Here is an 18,801-nt window from a genome sequence, read left to right on the forward strand (position 1 = left end):
TCGTGGGCCACTTCACGTAGGCTGATCCGAGGTAAGAATTACTCTGCAATTTTATTTCACATCCCTCGTCTTCACTGTCCATAAACATGGCCTTTATTTTGACGGCTTTAAGCGGAAGCCTAAAGTCTTGAAAACCGGCGCTCATTTCCTCTGAAAGTGAAACGAGTGCGTGAGCCTGGCGGAGAAAACGAACTGCTACAACTAAAACTATAGTTTGTGAATTTTTCGCTCTCAAGAAGGATTTTGTTTCACTGAATTACAGAAGACGCATCTTTTGGCTTCTCAGACCTAAACTGAAAGCGGTAAGTTTTAGCGTGACGTCTACAGTAACGTCAGTTCGCTTTAACGTTACACTCTGTACTCCTAGCTACTGTACATTATGTAATGTCTATGCAGTAACCTAAAAGTTCAGGCTGTTGACTGAACTGTAATGTTAACGTTAAATTGGCTTGACGTGACATTATTTTGTAAACTTTTTAAACGTTTTGTGAAGTCAAGCAAACGTCAGAACCGTGGCTGGTGGGTTTTGCAGTGACGTCACAGCACCGCATATAATAACAAGAATATAATGATAGTGAATGTTTATTCATGTAGCACTGAAAAAATAAAGAAAGAAAAAAAGAAGAAACAGTAAAACAGTAAAAGTTGTCCCCTTTAGTCTTAAACCTATTCATGAGGACAGCCAATATGTTCCTGAAGACTCAGACCACCTACTGCCATCTGGGGCGAGGCCAACCAAGTGCTTCAAAAGTAATGAGAAACAATTGTCTGCAGTGATCTTACTTTACTTTCTGACATACGGTGTAAATGAAACTGTCTATCATGTTCATGTGGCCACAGCACGTATATAGGTGTTTTTTGGTAGTGCAGTAATAACTTTTTATTGTCAGAATCAGAAATACTTTATTGATCCCCGGGGGGGAAATAGTACAAATTGTGCTGCATGCTGTCTGTGTATTCGCATAGTCTTACAGTGATATTTGTTGATATGACATTTTTTCTAAAATTCATCAAGTTTCTTCTGTCAAAGCTAGTTTATCAAGCCAGTCATTCAAGCTCATGTAGTGTTTCACGTATTCCATTTAATTTCCCCAACAAATGTTCGCTCCTGCTGGTCTCTGTTGTTTCTGCCTCTCTGGTAGCACCAGGCCTGTGCTGGTGGGAGTGCATCTGTGATGGATAGGCTGAAGCTGTCCCATATAGATGAGGAGCTGGAGTCCTTTGAGGTGGCAGCTCTCTGCTTCTTGTGTCGCGATGTTGTCCACAGGAGACGCCTGGAGGGGGTGAGCACCACATACCGTCCTGTTGCCCTTGCACTTGTCTCAACCCCATGTCTGAGGAAAAATGTCTCATAGACCAGTAACTCTGGACAGTTTTATTGAAGTTTTTTCCTGAAAGGGAGTGTGTTACCCAACAGACATCCTACTTAATAACATTAACCAAAATGAAAGTAAATAAAATACAGCTTTTGTGTCTAAATGTAGTCACACTGTCTATGAAGGAGATGTGTTTCACAGATGGCATTTCTCCCCGACTGCAAACATTCTCAGCTGTTGCATCTTCCGCTCAAGGTTTGTCCTCTCAAAGGTCTGTGTGTTTCTTGGTTGTTCTCATACAGGTCGTGGACGCCAAAGGGCTGTTCTTGAGACTAGAAGAAAAATGTCTGCTGGAGAACGATTTTTTCCTTTCTCAGCTGCTCCAAACCATCCGCCGAGCAGACCTCCTCAGCCTCCTGGAGACCGACAGCAGGCGACCAGAGGAGACCGATGCGAATCCCATCCTGTCAGATTACAGGTAAAAGCACAAAGACATTTACTGTACCTGGAAGAGATAACATTACAGTCAGTTTTATTCCCAAAGTTGTATCTTTTGTCTGTTGTTATTCCCTCTCCTGTTTCCCCTTCCCACTTTTCTGCTCTTTGTGTCAGGGTGATGCTGTACCAAATATATGAGGACATGACTCAGGAAAATCTTGGAAAGATGAAGTTCCTGTTGAGCAGCAAGCTGGGCAAAAGACAAGCTGAGACATGCATTGTGAGAACACACCCACCCACCTTGCCAGTTATAGAAGAAATGATGACATGTAGACTTCACTTTTTGACTTTTCAATGAAAAGTCAAAAATGTTCCTGTGAACAATAGTTTGCTAACCAAAACACTACTTATGAGTTTTCCTAAGTGCAATGGTAACTGTTACATGAATTGGGCTGTAGTTTGATTATATCAGCAGGGATGACTTCAGTTGCATATAAAGTACAAACCTCTCAGATGATGTAGACATCCTCTGGTGGCCATTTTGGACATCCTTTGATTGATTTGAATTGGCTTTGATCAACAATGGCTGGTTGCATGACAATTTTTTTTCTTCTGATTTGATCTACTATTTGCCGTCATTCATTTGACATGAAAACTAGGCCTCCATAGGAATGCTCATCCAACTTTGGGCACATTTCACGGTGTATTGTTAACCCTTCCATACCCTTATTACTGCGCAGAAGTGATTTCTACATAAGTGATGCAGCTGCAAAGCCTCCACACACACGCAGACACAAACAAGTCTTCCCTGTTTATTACAGACAGCACTGGATGTGTTTGCTGAAATGGAAAAGACTGGCTTACTGTCGAATACCAATCTTGGGGAGCTGCATACAGTACTGCGGGACGTGGATCAACAACTGGCACAGACTGTACAGTGCTACATGCAAAGTATGAGAGGCGCTTACACACAAAAGTACATACACACTTAACTGTAAATGAAATTCATGAAATGATTGTGCTGTTTTCAGGTGCCACCCCACCACGTCAACCTAGATTACTTACTCATGTCAGCATGGATTCCCAGGTGTGTGTGTGTGTGTAAATGTGTGTTTGTGTACAGTTAATCCTACAATGAGCCAGTTTACTGAGGACTGGGACTCTGTTTTCTTCCCACAGAGGGTCAACAACACCCTGCAGCCGACTCAACCTACTCTGATATCTGAGACTCAGCCCAGCTGTAAGTCTCTCTTTTTCACTGTATCACTCACTGACTCCCCGTTCATTTGAGCACAAAGCCATTGAATAATTACCCCTAATGGCCAGGGTTACCGCTTCAGAACCTTCCACCCTCCCACCTCACTGCTATAGATATCCACTCTCATGCTATTATTTTTAATCGCACACATAAAATGTTTCCGCTGTCTTTGTTTTTTAGATGGAGAGAGTGTTTCCTCTGATGCGGAGCCCTCCGCTCCTCCTGATCAGGTAACCATTCACACAAATACACATTTCGCCTCTCAATAATTAATTTATCAAAACATTAATGTTTCTGATTTGTCTTTGTGGGTGTGCTTGCACTCTTTAGTCAGAGTACTACGCTATGATTCATAACCCTCATGGTGTGTGTGTGGTCATCAACAACGAGGAATTCCCTGGAACAGAGCTGAGAAACAGAGGAGGGACTCAGGAGGATGAGAGTATGTATCCTTGCATTTGAATAGCCATGTGATCTGATTTGTTTATGTGCTGCTCACCCAGCATTAGTGATGTAAAGTAAATAAAATCTACCAGTGTGCTTCAATTTGTCTCTCTTTTATGTGACACAGAGGCTCTGCGCCAAGTGTTCACCAGCCTTGGCTTTACTGTGGTGGTACACAATAACTTGACTGCAAAAGCCATGCAACAGGAACTACAAAAGCTGAGCACAAGAAATTTTTTGGATGACGACGCCTTGGTGAGCAATGTCACACGCCTTCAGAGCTGTAACATCAGTGGCTACTATATACACTTTATTCTTCAAAGGAATAGGTTGACATTTTGGAAATAGCCTTTTTGCTTTATTGCAGAGTTAGATGAGAAGATCAATACCATACTCATGTCTGTACAGTACATAACTAAGCTAAGCTAACCTCCTAAACTGCTGGCTATACAGCGTATCTGCAAGTCTTAAAAAGCATCTAAATAAGTTTCCTCACAAAAAAGGTCTTAGAGGGTAAGTATCTAACAGTGTCTCCAGTAATGTTAGTTATAAAATGTTTTTGCATCTGTCAGGAAACAAACTAGAAGTGGGATGGTTGTGACAGTAATTTTTGTACACAGGAAGATGTCCAGTCATGTTTCAGTCAGCACCATCACACCTATAGCAAACACTGTCGATTTTAGCAAAAACTGAATAATTTTCAGTTGGTTAATCCATTCATTTTTATGCTTCTTATCCAGGTCACGTTAATTAATTAATATCATTAGGAATTATTGCGTAGTTAACCTACGCATTTCTGTGATTAATTGTGATTGCCTGTATGCAAAATCATCTCATGTTTATCTCCAGCTAAATTGTATTAAGTGTCATTGGCGAATCATATCAAAAATCCATGTTAAATTGAGACATAACACAAACTGCCTCTGATCTTAGGTGGTGTGCGTGCTTTCCCATGGAGCGAAGGAATGTGTCTTTGGGACTGATGAGCAGCAGGTGTCCTTGCGAGAGCTGACACAGCACTTCACGAGCGGGCAAGCTCCCACCTTGGCAGGGAAGCCCAAACTGTTCTTCATCCAAGCGTGTCAGGGAAGCGGCTACCAGAAAGGATCCGTGCCGTGTCCCCCGAAGCCGAGACAGGAGGAAAGGGACAGAGAGAGCCGGCTGGAGGAAGACGCTGGTCCTGTGCCTGGCGAGACGGTGCCTCAGGATGCTGACTTCCTGCTGGGCATGGCCACCGTGCCAGAGTGCAAGTCGTTTCGAAACACCGCCACAGGCTCCATCTACATCCAGCAGCTGTGCAAGCAGCTGATGAGGTCTGCACAAAGGTGAGAGACGCAGAGTTTAAGATGATGCTTGTTGACAGTTACTTAGTTTGTTACAGTTTTGGTCAGTACCACAGCCTCTGTCGTAAATCAATCAAATTGTAAGAATGGAGTTCCATATAGCCCATATGTCGATATGCACTTTGAATCATAAAATGTTTTCCAGCTGATGAATAGAGACTGCCACATCACATGTAGATGTGTAGTAACACCTTGATGTTTAAAATATAGAGTCTTTATTCAAAGTTACAAAGTAGGACCTAAGATTCAGGGAGAGTGATGCATCCGTCAGCTCTGTTTATCTTAGGCCTGACTGTCTGACATGATGGACCCAAAACCCATAGTGATGGCAGAAATTTCCAGAAAAAGGAACACAGAATGTCTTTCTTTTCCCAGACTAGGAAACATGATTGAAATCAATTCTGTCGCTGTGTCTGTAGATCTGCTAGTTTTAAAATGTAAGTGCTGTGCTGTCGATGTGATATGTCAGAGGACATGATGTTGTATTACTATATACCCACAATTTGATTTGTAATGTGTTTCCGATGTTTTCTGTGCAGCTCAGAGAAGGATGATATACTTGCTGTCCTGACACGTGTGAACAGGGAGGTCAGCAAGGGAGAATATTTAAACTACAAACAAATGCCGGAGCCCAAATACACCCTCACTAAGAAGCTCGTCCTCAAATGTGTGTCAGCTGTCTGAGACCAAGTGCAAACGCTGCAAATGTAAACCCAGCTGGTTTACTGTGTGTGTGTGTGTGTGTGTGTGTGTGTGTGTGTGTGTGTGTGTGTGTGTGTGTGTGTGTGTTTTTAATCTCTCTGTATGGTAAAGCTGGTTGGATGAATTTGAATGTCAGTGTCTTTGTAGTTATCTCGAGAAGCTGTCTCTCAGATGTCTCTGAATCTTAAAAAGCATCATGGCAAATAAAATGTTACATTCAGACAAAATGCACTTTTTGAAATGTTTGTAATTCTTCCCATTTGATGTAGGAAAAATAAAACAATAAGACATCACGTGGAAAGTTTCTTTTTGTCACAGTATAACAGATCACAGCAAAGCAGATGCACTTCAGCGAGTGATGAATGTCATGACTTCACAAACCCTCCCACCTTTTTAATCCAATATAACAATGAAGTCAATATAGTGTAATAGTATATTTCTCAATGTTATTATTTGAGCATAGTGTCATTTAAGGGACAATTAACACAAGTCTTCCCTTAAAATACAAACGATGTCTGTTTGTATTGGTGGTCGTATGGAGTCAAAAGTATTCAATCCTTTGCTTAAGTAAAAGTAGCAATACCAAAATAAACATTATTCACATCCATATATCCATCATCTGCAGCCTCTTATCCTTTGCAGGATCATGGGCTTTTATTCACAATGAAATATAAATGAAGGTATGGGTGAAAGAGTAAGATGAAAGTAAAACAAATGATTTGAGTTGATATGTAAAATTATTAATACTATTAGTGTTGGGCTTATCCATGTAAAAATGTTTTAGCAAAATAGTAACTGCTGCCGTCAGACTAATGGAAGAGAATACATTTGAATCTACAGTACAGTGCAGTATATTTTCAAATTGTACTAAAGTACAGTACTTTAGTTAATGCAGTTGTAATGCACCTTTATTCTGTAACATGAGAAGTGCCTGTTGAACATGAGTCAGCACGCCCTGTTGCGCGCACACACACACACACACACACAGGACGCGTGTGTGTGTGTGTGTGTGTGTGTGATTCCTCTGGACTCCACCCTGCTCTTCACTGTTCCAGGAAATGTCCTTCACTGCTGCTTCACATCTGTCTCCTGCTGCTGCTGCTCCACATACAGCAGGGCAGTCCTGAGAACAGGCAGCCCAACAACTTCATATCAAACCGTTTCCAGACCTCGACAGGACTCCGAGTCTTTGGTAAACAGAGAGGGCGTGGCCGACAGCGGGAAGCCCTCCACTTCTCTCTTTTTTATCGCTGGGAATTAATACGACCGGGTTGTTTCTGACGTCGGCAGCTCTAACTTGGTAAGTAGGGTTAATTTTAAGATGCGGTCATGTTTTCAAAGCGGCTTAATGGCCCCGAAATATATTAGACATACATTCGGGATTGAATTTCATCTGTTGCTAAGGGTGCGGGGGTAACTCCCATCAAGTAACCGTGTATTTTGAGGTGGCCGAGCGCCATTCATAGCAGAGTAGCTCTGTTTGTCCCACAGGCTAACGTCACCCACCTGAAAAGGCTTTTTGTGAGCTGAGGTTTGCTCCTCGGGGGAACAGGGTGGAGGTGGGTGCAGCCTGTGTGCTCGCTGGACATGTTAGCCTTGTGTTTGAAACCGCCCAGCCACGTCAAGTGTTCAGTCAAGTAAACTTAGGAGGTGAAAGTTTAATTTAGCTGTGGTTAAACGGATGAATACGTGCATACTTACGCTGCAGACTGCTGTCTTTAAAGTTTGGTCAAAATCTGCAATTTTATGTAGGGCAGACATTTTGACTTGTCATACCAGGAAGAGCACAGGTGTCACCAATAACACTAATAATGGCTTCATTCCGTTTAAGTGTCTTAGTAAGCCGTGGCAGTGAGCCAGCATTCATACTACCGGGGCCTTAAACATGAAACGCATAAAGGGAATGTAGCCATTACTAAAGGTGATTTCCATTAACTACACGTTTCCCTCAGGTGCAGTCACTTGTTGTGCAGTGATGGGAATATTCTTCTTAGTTCAGTGTTAGTCACACCCTGAAATAGCTGACCTTATGTTTCACTTTGTAAAAAATAGTAAAATAAAAGCAATGCCTTCCCCAGGGTTATTAATGTTTTATTTAAACCCTACTCTTAACTTATTAAAAACTGCAACACCCTCCCCACAACATGTCAGAATAATATAAGTGTTAAATGGAGGTACATCAGTGTTATTGTACCTCCATTTAAACGTTAGTGTAACTAGTGCACCATCAATTTACACATCAATAAAACCCTGATACAGAGACAGAACTGTTGTGTTTTTTGATGTAAGTATGATAGGTCTTCAACTGACAATATTTTCATTATTGATTTAATCTGCCTCTTATTTTCTCAATTAATCTTTTGCCCGCAATAAAAAAACAACAACACCATGTTCTCAAATTCATAAAGATCAGGGTGTTTTCGCATTGGTTATAATATGAAGGTCAGTTTCAAGTAGACAGTTGTAGATACGGCAGAGCTACATGATTTGGAAAGAAATGAGGTGTGGGAAGTCACGATGACAAAAGAAACATACAGGAAGATTGTATTAGTAACAGCAGTCAGTTATTACTTAACAACAGCCTCTGAAATTATCATGTCAAATCAAAACTTGGACAATCTCAAAATGTATTTAAAATTATGAGCTCAAACCACTTTCTTTTTGGTCCACCCACATGACGGGCTTCACATGACAAGTTGCATTTCTCGGGCACAGGGCCTTGCTGCCAGTGATGTGTAGCGAGACATTTGAGGAATTTTAGTTTGTGTGAGGCTACATGGAGTTAAACAAACTTGTTACAGTGTCGTCAAAGGGTGTGTACTTTATAACACTGACTCAGAACCTCGCGTATACTTGGTGTTGGTGGCGATGATGATGATGATGATGATGGTGAAAGATAATAATTAGACAGGGGAAATCAACATGAGTCAGTTACACTACAACTCATCTGCCGGCCACTGTGACAGTTCCTAAATGTTAACTCTCCTGAGGAAGAGGAGCGCTCTCCTATTCAAACACTCCTAAAGCCTCTTGTCTGCTAACTGTGTCTCATTGACCAAAGACGTGATCAGCTCTGCGGCTCGTTCTGTGACTGTTTGACTACTCTGAAGCACTTTTTCCATTTAGTGTTTTCTGTCCTGTTGCTTGGTGCTCGGGACGTGATGTAATGGCAGCACGAGGTGGAGCCAGCTCTTGAATTCCTTTACTGTGCGTATTCCCCTGAAAGCCCCGGCTCAGAGGACAGTTGGCATTTTCTAAATAACCTACATAGAAACACAGTGCAGTCTTTTTGATATGGTGGGCTAGTTTGTATTGTAATATCATGAGGAGCAAATAGACAGGATCATCTGGAAAATGTTAAGAGTGTCAGTCCAGTGTCAGAGAAATGTGTTAAAAATCTTAATGATTCACATTGTAAAGGTTGGTTCATTATGTTGGTAAAGCGCTTAAAGTATCCTGTAAAAGTACCACAACTCTTTTAATACTCATTGCAGCAACATGGAATAGTTGGGCCATATGTGACAACATTGTGTGTGTGTGGTTTATTATTAGAAATTTCCCTTAGAGATATATGTGGTAATTCCTGGCCCTGTGGTGGTTTTGGAAAACCACACTGCTAAGCAGAACCATATGTTCACTTTAACCTGATACAACCCCAAATGTATCCTGTAAGTCAAGTATGATTATTACTCAGCCAAATCTAAGTGTTGGATAAACATGTGTGCACACACAGATTCACGCACACCAACAGCAGCTCAATACACAAGCCGAAAGCCAGTCCAGTGCCTTTTCTTAGTTACTGAAGCCAGAATTGCGCATTTATGTATGTGTACATATTTGTGATGGCTTACATATGATAGGTTTGGTTGAAATGATAATATATGTACAGTCAGAGGAACCCTCAGATTTTTCTATCCTCAGTGTACAGAGACAGCCACTGTATCCTTTTAACATCTTTGGTTCTAGTAGTCATTGTAGTGTTGAAAATCAATGAACAGAACTGCTTTATGGCAGTATTTGCACCAATATGAAGAAGTACTTCGAAGTACTTTGTATGTCTCCGTCAACCAGCCAAGTTGCAGTTTACATCCATGTCTGTCCAGACTGAATATCCGTTGTTGAACTGATTAATGAAGCATTATCATAGATGTATTGGCTAAACAGGTACACATGAACTTGATTACAATAGTTACACAAAATGTGGTGCTTTTGTTTTCTCTCTCTATGAGCTGTAGGTGAAACTCATTCACTCACTCATAGGTAGTGGTGGACGGATCGATCCAAATATCGATAATATCGATACCAACGTTGATATTGATATTGATCGATACCAGTGTAATGAGATCGATACTTTAGTTTCAGTTTCTCTCCTGTATGCACTGCTGCGGTTTCATCAAAGAGGCGACCTGGCTGTCTGTGTCTGTGTAAGTGCCGCTGATTTCAAGTACCCCTGCTGCCACAGCGCGGAGCAGGGACACTTTGCTCCTCCTCCCCCCTCTTGTGTTTTGTTGTTGTACCATCACGTGACTCAGCGGCGCCAGGCAAACAAGCGAGCAGGCTCAGCCGCCAGGCCCGGCCACCAGCACACACACACAAGCAGCACAGAGTCCAGAAAGCCAGAAAAGAAGCGCAATGAAGGGAGAAATTTTATTTAATTTTTGTATTGTAGTTTCTGAACACTCTACCTCAAAAAAATAATTTGTTTTAATTTGTTCTCGAGTGATAATTTTGTGCACTTTGTTTATTTAAGAAAAAAATCCAGACATGACAATGTATGGGGGAAAAATGTTTTGTTACTGTTCTATTGTTTCTGAACAAAAACTTTTATTATGATAAAGTATTTTCTATTTACCTATAAACTTTGCCCAAATTCTGTCCTGGGTTTTAACTAATTAATAATCCAAAGGAAAAATCACAAAAACACTTAAATGGTCATGAAAATTCATTCAGATTTAGCAATTTGATGATGTATCAACCTTACTTATTAAAAAGTATCGGTATCACTATCGGCGATACTGGCCCTATATTTACTTGGTATCGGATCGATACCAAATCTTGCGGTATCGCACACCACTACTCATAGGATCACGATTAGCTCGGCGCGCTCCGTCACGTTGTTTGCAGTCACGTGATTCCGATGACGCTCGAAATTCAGAATGAGGCAGGAAGTGAAAGGCAGAATGGACGAGATGGAGGAAAGCCTGTACTGTGCTAGTTATTGTTTACTCGTCGTGTCGTCGTCACAGCGACCTTTGACCTTTGAGTCACCAATTTAGTGTTCGGCCAACTGTGAAATATGGTCATCAATTCTTGCGTTATGGCCAAAAACATGTTTTATGAGGTAACAGTGACCTTGACCTTTGACCACCAAATTCTAATAAGTTCATCCTTGAGTCCAAGTGGATGCTTGTGCCAGATTTTAAGACATTCCCTCAAGGTGCTCCTGAGATATCTCGTTCACGAGAATGGGACGGGCGGACAACCTGAAAACAATATGCCTCCAGTGGCTATCGCCGGCACGTAGGAATAGAAAAGTTGGATATGGATCCATTACATTTGGTTCTTAAAGAGTTTTGACCAAGATGTTCATCAAACAAGACATTTTTCTGAAGTGGTGTTTCTGGCTGCCTGGCAAATATAAGTTCAGTATTTTCTTTTAGTCTGTCATCAGCAGATAATATTGGCCATGGAAATGTGTTTGTCCTTGTTGTTGCCTACTGTTCACTCTCTGTTGTCAGCTTTTTACATAGAAATGTGAAACAAGTGTGAACTGTACTTTCTCCAACTTCCCTCCTCACAGGTGAAATGTCCAGGTCAGACTACCCTCCAGGGTACGATGACTCCTGGGGCGCTCTGTATGGACCTCAGGGCGGGAATTACCCACAACCCCCTGCATATGGCTTCCCTGCCTTTGGTGGTGTACAGCCAGGCCAGCCCTCTGCTCCCTACCCCAGTGGTCCAAACGCCCCTCTGTACCAGGGCCAGCCAGGGGGCTATCCTCCTGGCCCCTACCCCGGGCAGCCTCACCCCGCTGGGCCTCCAGGTGCTGGCTACCCCGGTCCCCCTCCCATGCCCCCTGTCATGCCACCTACCATGCCATCAGATATCCTGAGCTCGGGTAAGACAGCGACTGATACGCATATCAACATGTGTCTTCTAAAGGGGTTAGGCTCTCAAACAAATGTAAAGTATGCGAAGACAGTGCTGTGCCACTTCTGATGAAAGTTGGAGGGATGATGCATTTTGGTACTTTCTCGCCTGGAGTTGGATGAGGAGATGGACACTGCTCATATCTGTACAGTAAATATGAAGCTCTCTGTTTGACAGACACATGAGAGCAGTATCAGTCTTCTCATCTTAGTCTCTGCCAGAAAGTGAATGAGCAAAATGTCAAACCATCGTTTTTAATGCCTCGTCTCTGACTAATCATTGGTGAGGGATGACGTGTTTCCTGTAGCTCATGTTCCTGTTCTACTAACGACACAGGTGATGAGTTTGCGGCGAGCGGCAGCGGTTGGGACAGTATGAGCATTCGGCATGCCTTCATCAGAAAGGTGAAACGCACAAACCATACTGGATTAGCAGCGTGTGTCTGTATGTATCATCATTACACCTGAGTCACCTTGCTCCTCTTGCCTGCACGTGTTTTTCAGGTGTATTTGATTTTGGCGTGTCAGCTCCTCGTCACCACAGCCATTGTGGCTGTATTCACGTTTGTGTGAGTATACAGAGTGTGTGTTTTGTGTGCCTGTTTGAATGTGTGTCTGTGTGTGTCACACTGTAACTGTGCCTCTGCTTCTCACAGCCAGCCTGTCAGATATTTCGTGCAGCGAAACCAAGCTGTCTACTGGGCATCATAGTAAGTCTCACTCTGTGGGAACATCACTACCTTTTTAAACGCATGTGCTTTTATATGAATCAAAATGAACGTTTGTGAATATGAATACGTTAATCTCTGCATTTTGTTGTTGTAGTGCTGTGTATATCGTCACCCACCTCGTGCTGGTCTGCTGTAAGGGCCCTCGGTGAGTGTGATTGCTCAGTTTTTTAAGTCTCAGAAAAGATATGTGTACAAAGAATATTTCTAAAACTGCATTTAATCTTCTTATCTTTCTTTGTAGGAGGAAGTTCCCATGGAACATCATTCTGCTGACCATCTTCGTGAGTCTGATGACTTGTGGTTGACTTCAGGAAATATAGACCCATCATTACTGACAGTTTCCTGGACTTGGATCAAGACTATTCTTAGACTAAAATCCTGTAGCTTTCTCTAGGTTTGACCTTGATAATAGAACTAAACAGTGAGTCACCGCACTTGACTCAGGCTGCGTTTGCATAATGACTTCGATAAGTGTGTTTTATCAGCTCTGTGCGCAAAATGGTGCCATGTGTTACTTCATGGACCCGTTTTGTCCGTCAGTAGAGGTGGACTACTGTTATTCAGCTGCAGTCCAGCTCTATTATGATTGTTTTTTTCCTTCTTTTAACTATTGCAATCCATATGACATTACAGCCTGGTGAATGTTAATTTTCATTACATTATTATGTCTTGGGGCTGGAATATATGCTAATATATTGCAGTAATCTATCATGTATTATCATTTATTTATGGAGACCATCCCTTTTTTCTGCATGTTCCGCTGTCCAGTCCTTTTATAGCTCATAGTCAGAGCTGTTTAGGTCAGCTACAGGATGGATTTTTTTTCATCAAATGGTGTATTTTTTGATGGATAAATAAACCTTTTTAATTTCTTTTTTTACAGACTCTGGCTTTGTCCTACATGACTGGATCCATTTCCAGGTAAAAAAAAGATTGTACAGTCCATGCAGCAGTTTAGAAACATCCAGTCTGCTTCCCTCAGAATTAACTGTGTTGACTTGTTGTTCTTAGTTACTATGACACAAAGGCAGTGTTTCTCGCTCTGGCTATCACTGCCGTCGTCTGCATTGCCGTCACCGTCTTCTGCTTCCAGACAAAGGTAGGGTGTGGGTGTGTGGGTGTGTGTGTGAGCACCGTGGGAGTTCTTATCAGCTTCAAATGACCGCAGTGTGTTTGTGCCATCACACGTGTATTTACATGGCTGCTGGTGGTTTCTCTTTGTAGGTGGACTTTACTAAGTGCCAGGGCCTTTTCTGTGTCCTGGGGATCGTAGTATTTGTGACTGGCATCATTACAACCATTGTGCTGTCCTTCAAATATGTGAGTTAAGGCTCATGTGAACAAAACACTGTTTCCTGACAACACACCTTTTCAAGTTTCCGTCATTGTAATGGCTCTTTGCTGTTGCAGATTCTGTGGCTTCACATGCTTTATGCAGCTTTGGGAGCCATAGCCTTCACTATGGTGAGTATACTTCAATTCTATGAAATTTCACTTTTGATGGTGGTTTTATACTGTTTTGTTTGTTTTACAGTTGCACTTGTAACATTACTCTCTTACAGAACACTTTTTACAGTGCTATTCTGAATGTGTCTTGTATGTCTTGTAGTTCCTAGCGTACCACACGCAGCTGCTGATAGGGAACAGGAAGCACTCCATCAGTCCAGAGGAGTACGTGTTTGCCGCGCTCTCCATCTACGTCGACATCATTCAGATCTTCCTTTTCCTGCTGCAAATCATCGGTGCTTCGACCAAATAGGTGCACTCAACCTGACTTGGGTCAGCAGGGTGCAGACAAGCGGCCAGCTGCAGAACCGCTCCCTGTTTTACCAAACTTTTGCTTTGTTTTCTGTCAGAATCAGAACACATTTATAAAATCAAGATGCACTCCAGGGAAGGGCTGAATTTGAGATTTTCTCATAGTATAGGTTAATCCTATGCACAAAAAATGCACTTTTTCTGAAATCAATATTTGTCTATATCTGCATTAAGCAACTTACAGAATATTAATACTACAATATAAATACTGCAAATATCTATAGACACTGGAATGTCCGCTGCAACATTTATTCACTCTTGCTGGAATTAAGTTGCGGCAGACCGTGTCTGAACATCTTTCTCTGCATGTAGATGTACTGCTATAAATGAACTGGGTCCCGTCTGTAGAAATGTTGGGCAAACATTCTAATGTTCAAACTCTAATTTACCAACACAGAGGCCCACCTCTCTAGTTGGCTTTGAAGTGGGGAAGGGGGAGAAATGTGATTTATGAAGTGAATGAATCCTTAACAGGCTACTTCTAAATACATTTTAATTACCAATGAATCATTTTTCAAACATTATTCAGTTACTTTAAGGAATAGTTCCACATTTTGGGAAATACACTTGTTTGCTTTCTTAAAGAGAGTTAGAGGATAGTATTGATACCACTCTTGTGTCGGTCAGGTAAATATGACTACAGTCAGCAGCCAGTTAGCTTAGCTGGCAACAGCTGGCTCTGTCCAAAGAAGAATCAGAATCAGAAATACTTTATTGATCCCCGGGGGGCAATTTTACAGTACTGGTGCTCCCATTCAAGATTAGAAAGCAGCCTAAAATTTAGAAATAAAAGTATGTACAAGATATAAAAAAAAGAAATAGGGAACAAAAAATATACACATTTACAATATTTAAGTGAAAAATAAAAGTTAAAAATATATACACCAGGAATGTATATGTATGTCTATATATATAAATATGTATTGCAATGTCATTTGAGAATAAGTAATAGTGAGGTAGTATATTTAGAATATTTCCAGTCTGTTTCTTCTGAGTGTCTGACACTCAGAGGGAGGAGTAATGATTTCCTGTGGCGCTCAGTTGTACATTTGGGAGGAATGAATCTCCCACTGAAGATGCTCTTTTGCCTGACCAGTACGTCATGTAGAGGACGTGAAACATTGTCCAAGATGACCCGCTGCTTGGACAGCATCCTCCTCTCTGACACCACTGTCAGAGAGTCCAGCTCCACCCCCACAATGTCAAAGAAAGTCTGCCTACTAAGACCTCTACAGCTCAATGATTAACACATTATATCTTGTTTGTTTAATCTAATGAAAAAAATGTACAGACAGGAATGGTTGTGTTTGTACGGATGTTATATGTTGGTAGTAACTTCCCAAAGTCTTTGTACAGCTTAAACAAGAAATAGCATGATGATTGGGTGAGCTTTAGAGGTGCTGGTAAGCATATTTTGTAGCCTTTGGAAGGGGCCAGGCTGTTGTTTCCCCTTTTTCCAGTCTTTATGCTAAGCTAAGCTAACCAACTGCATATTTACCATACAAACATGAGTGGTATCGATCTTATTCTCTAACTCTCGGCAAGAAAGTGAATCAGCGTACTTCTCAAAATATTGAACTATTGATTTAATTATATGCATGTCAGAAGGTAAAGCAAGGGTTTAATTATAAAATGTTTGCGTTAACTCGCTGCGGACGTGCTCACAATAGCAGCCGAAAAGCTAATAGTGCTGCACTAAGAGGAGTGTTTATGTGATGTAAAAAGTGATGTCACATGATGATGTATGATCTAACATTTGGTATTGATCATAGTCACTAGTATGGATACTCAAATCGGCAGTATCGATACTTTGGTGATTGATCTGCCCACCCCTGAAATCCAGCTCAGGACACCTAATGACAGCCTCAGATCTGCTGTCATGGCTTCACATTAGCAAGCCTTTGTCGATGGTATTTAATACACGGGTTGCTATATTGTAACTATATACATTCTACATCACTATAGTGCCTTCACAATGACGATGTTTCTGAGATTAGATTTTTTTACTTTAAGAAGTACAGGTATAGTACACCTTAAGCTTTTATAGTATTGTTACAAAGTATTGTTACATACGTGCCAGTTTATATATTCTTGCGTTACAGTCAGATTTGGGTCAGATGCTGAGGATTTTTCCAGCTAATGTGGCGCTGTCTGAAAGCAGAACATCAACCCCACATGTTCATATTCATTATAAGTTTAGACCCAAGCCAAAGTTACATGTAACCCTTGACTCAAAACAACTTAAGGCAAACATTTTGAATGTGCAGTGCAGAAAGTCAGCATGGGGTTTGTAAATATACATGTCAGTGAGGAGAATCTGTTTGCCTTTTCATATCAAATAAAGATTTGTATTTGTGAGTTCTGATGTGGTTCATGTGCAGAAGTACCAGTGATGATTCTTGTTAATATATTCTCAAATTTATAAATATTCATTCATTTCCTCTATCACATTTATAGAACATCAGCATCATGGCTAATAAATGTGTGATCATTCTCCAGATTTAATGAAGCGGTCAACCTTAACGGCATTATCCATCTTTGTTTGTAAGCAATCAAATCCACAAAAAAACAACAGCGGCCCTCATTAAAGACTCAGTCACAAGCATGTTCCTTCCATTTTCCTGCATCAGCCGATAGAAGAAATAGCTACACACTTCCGAATGTCTCACAGAGGTTTTGGACGTTTAAACTCAAGCTCCTGATCTCTTCTGTAATCAGTCTTTGGGCTGTAGTGTCAGTAGTGACATTCAGGATATGATGCAAATCACAGCAGCCATACATGTACATTATTGGTCCAGTTCAACATCCTTTGCAGGATGGTGGTAGCGACTCCCTTCATATTCTCCCTCGTTTGACCTCTTCATCCTCTGTCGAACCTTCAGCTGCTTCAGTCGGTTCTTGTCCACTTCTCTCTTGGCCAGGAGGAAGCCGATGATACCTGTGGGGAGGCCTATCATCCTGAAGGGGAGAGATGATGGACAGTTACTTTAGTCAGTGGGCAACACATACAGTACAGTATCAATTATTGATGCCGCGTGTAGAAACATACAAACAACATATTATAGCGTGGAGGGAGCAAATTGGGTGGGAACTCAAAAAGTGTTTTTCTGTCAGGCTGTTACAATATTAGGCGTTAGTTTCTGAACAACAGCTGTCACTGCAGACGACAGCACTCACTATATAATCACAATGGTAAGAATTAGCCCACTATGATTTAGGACTAGGATTTACCTTCAGACCTTAAGATACAAATAATCAACACTAAAGTTATATTTTAATGTATAATTGAAAAACTGAAGCAATCGCACATATTTACAAGTTGCATATTCATGTTGTCTGTTGATGTTTGGTACAAATCTGAATTACAAACATACTGTCTAGTGTAGAGCCTTATGTGAAGTAGAATTAACTAAGAGTCAAAGATCTCCATGTTCACAGTTATGATCAGGTGCATACCATTAGCTATGGAAAGAGGCAGGTTTGTTGGTGTCCCTGAGGAGGAAAGGTTTGTTTGTTATATGATTTAGGTGAGACCGAAGATGAAGCAACATAGTCCTATGCTACTGCCGACTTATACAATGATTTAGGGACTACATTATTTAATAAAATGTCCATCATTTCTGATGACTTGAGTTGCGTTTTAAGAGGGGATCCCTTTTGTGGCAGATTTTCTGTAGAGCTTGTGATAGGAGACAAAGTTCTTTGTAAATTAATGGATATGTTTTTGTCTGGCAAATGTTTTACCACTGTTGGGCACTTGTGTGTGCATGACACAATAACTAACCGACATTGTTACTCCTACTACTGATGTTGTCGATGGTACTACATCAGCTACTCCAACTACTACAGCTGCAAATACTGGTATATCTGCTGATACTTCTGCCACATTCATCATTCATTAGAGGTGTTTTGCTCATTATTTTGTTACACACTGGGGGTGTACATGAACGAAGAGAATAGACTCACCAGGCATAGCCAATCTTCATCATGGGGTTCTTCGCCTTTTTCTTGGGGATGTATTCAGGACCCTCAAGTTCCTCCTCCTCCTCCTCCGCGGCTCTAAGGTCCTCTGTGTGGGTGCCGGCTGTGCTGTGAGGCTGGGTGCTCCTCTGTGGCTCTCTCCTGGAGCTGCACAGGGAGGCAGCAGGGGAGACGTGTAGCGGCCGACACTGAGCAGCGTGCAGCCGCAAACACTGACACACTGCCGGGCTTTGGCTCCACTGCGTGAGGAGCCACCGGCTGGGAACAAGGTGCCCACCTAAGGGGGTAAAGGAACTTTATTCTTAACATAAGATTTCTGTCCACTCTGCGGTGAGGTTAATGTGACGGTGAAGTCTGCTTACAGTATAAACAAGGAAAACTCACCCGCGTTGTCCACAATTATTACAAACTAACGACGCATGACGTTATTTTCACATATGGCCGAAGGTAACTTAGATGCTAATTTTATTAATATATTTTGGGTAACTCGTTACAGGTTATTAAATTTGTATTTTACCTTTCAGTGCTGCCCTGACTGCTGTCACGTAGGGTGCCGCCATGTTTGTTGAATAACCTCAGTCGGGCATGCGCAGTGGCTTTCTTATATGTGACTGCTGCCAC

The 18,801-nt window shown here is 41.6% G+C and overlaps 3 protein-coding genes across 4 annotated transcripts; 2 read left to right on the forward strand and 1 right to left on the reverse strand.

Moving 5' to 3' along the window:
- Positions 1-187: 187 nt before the first annotated feature.
- casp8 (caspase 8, apoptosis-related cysteine peptidase) lies at positions 188-5,794 on the forward strand. Of its 2 annotated transcripts, none has more exons than XM_070918385.1 (12): positions 188-302; positions 1,143-1,283; positions 1,619-1,794; positions 1,929-2,034; positions 2,576-2,705; positions 2,786-2,841; positions 2,934-2,994; positions 3,193-3,242; positions 3,343-3,454; positions 3,584-3,711; positions 4,390-4,781; positions 5,339-5,794. In XM_070918385.1, exons 2-12 carry the CDS (start codon positions 1,176-1,178, stop codon positions 5,481-5,483), a joined length of 1,464 nt encoding a protein of 487 aa, XP_070774486.1. In that variant the 5' UTR covers positions 188-302; positions 1,143-1,175; the 3' UTR covers positions 5,484-5,794. The 2 variants fall into 2 exon arrangements, with proteins under 2 accessions (XP_070774486.1, XP_070774487.1); XM_070918386.1 differs by having other exon boundaries at positions 1,149-1,283.
- Positions 5,795-6,611: 817 nt separating this feature from the next.
- On the forward strand, positions 6,612-16,557 carry LOC139296207 (protein lifeguard 3-like). Its single transcript, XM_070918554.1, has 12 exons — positions 6,612-6,801; positions 11,302-11,619; positions 11,988-12,055; positions 12,155-12,219; positions 12,307-12,360; positions 12,476-12,526; positions 12,623-12,662; positions 13,265-13,302; positions 13,393-13,480; positions 13,606-13,701; positions 13,792-13,845; positions 13,991-16,557. The coding sequence occupies exons 2-12, from the start codon at positions 11,307-11,309 to the stop codon at positions 14,138-14,140; spliced, it is 1,017 nt and encodes a 338-aa protein (XP_070774655.1). The 5' UTR covers positions 6,612-6,801; positions 11,302-11,306; the 3' UTR covers positions 14,141-16,557.
- Positions 16,184-18,740, reverse strand: LOC139296448 (uncharacterized). The gene is made up of 3 exons (XM_070918849.1): positions 18,698-18,740; positions 18,166-18,457; positions 16,184-17,157 (listed from the first exon to the last, which is right to left on the reverse strand). Exons 1-3 carry the CDS (start codon positions 18,738-18,740, stop codon positions 16,986-16,988), a joined length of 507 nt encoding a protein of 168 aa, XP_070774950.1. The 3' UTR covers positions 16,184-16,985.
- Between the last annotated feature and the right edge of the window lie 61 nt (positions 18,741-18,801).

Source organism: Enoplosus armatus, chromosome 14 (assembly GCF_043641665.1).
Source record: "Enoplosus armatus isolate fEnoArm2 chromosome 14, fEnoArm2.hap1, whole genome shotgun sequence".
Lineage (NCBI taxonomy): Eukaryota > Metazoa > Chordata > Actinopteri > Centrarchiformes > Enoplosidae > Enoplosus > Enoplosus armatus.

Excerpts from the sequence above, each read along its gene's own strand:
- casp8 (XM_070918385.1), top strand. The coding sequence starts at position 1,176 with ATGGATAGGCTGAAGCTGTCCCATATAGATGAGGAGCTGGAGTCCTTT. Across the intron at positions 1,795-1,928 it reads CCCATCCTGTCAGATTACAG|GGTGATGCTGTACCAAATAT; the intron begins GTAAAAGCACAA and ends TCTTTGTGTCAG. Across the intron at positions 4,782-5,338 it reads CTGATGAGGTCTGCACAAAG|CTCAGAGAAGGATGATATAC; the intron begins GTGAGAGACGCA and ends TTTTCTGTGCAG.
- LOC139296207 (XM_070918554.1), top strand. The coding sequence starts at position 11,307 with ATGTCCAGGTCAGACTACCCTCCAGGGTACGATGACTCCTGGGGCGCT. Across the intron at positions 11,620-11,987 it reads ATCAGATATCCTGAGCTCGG|GTGATGAGTTTGCGGCGAGC; the intron begins GTAAGACAGCGA and ends CTAACGACACAG. Across the intron at positions 13,702-13,791 it reads TTGTGCTGTCCTTCAAATAT|ATTCTGTGGCTTCACATGCT; the intron begins GTGAGTTAAGGC and ends TTGCTGTTGCAG.
- LOC139296448 (XM_070918849.1), bottom strand. The coding sequence starts at position 18,740 with ATGGCGGCACCCTACGTGACAGCAGTCAGGGCAGCACTGAAAG. Across the intron at positions 18,458-18,697 it reads AGTCAGGGCAGCACTGAAAG|GTGGGCACCTTGTTCCCAGC; the intron begins GTAAAATACAAA and ends TTACCCCCTTAG. Across the intron at positions 17,158-18,165 it reads ATGAAGATTGGCTATGCCTG|GATGATAGGCCTCCCCACAG; the intron begins GTGAGTCTATTC and ends TCTCCCCTTCAG.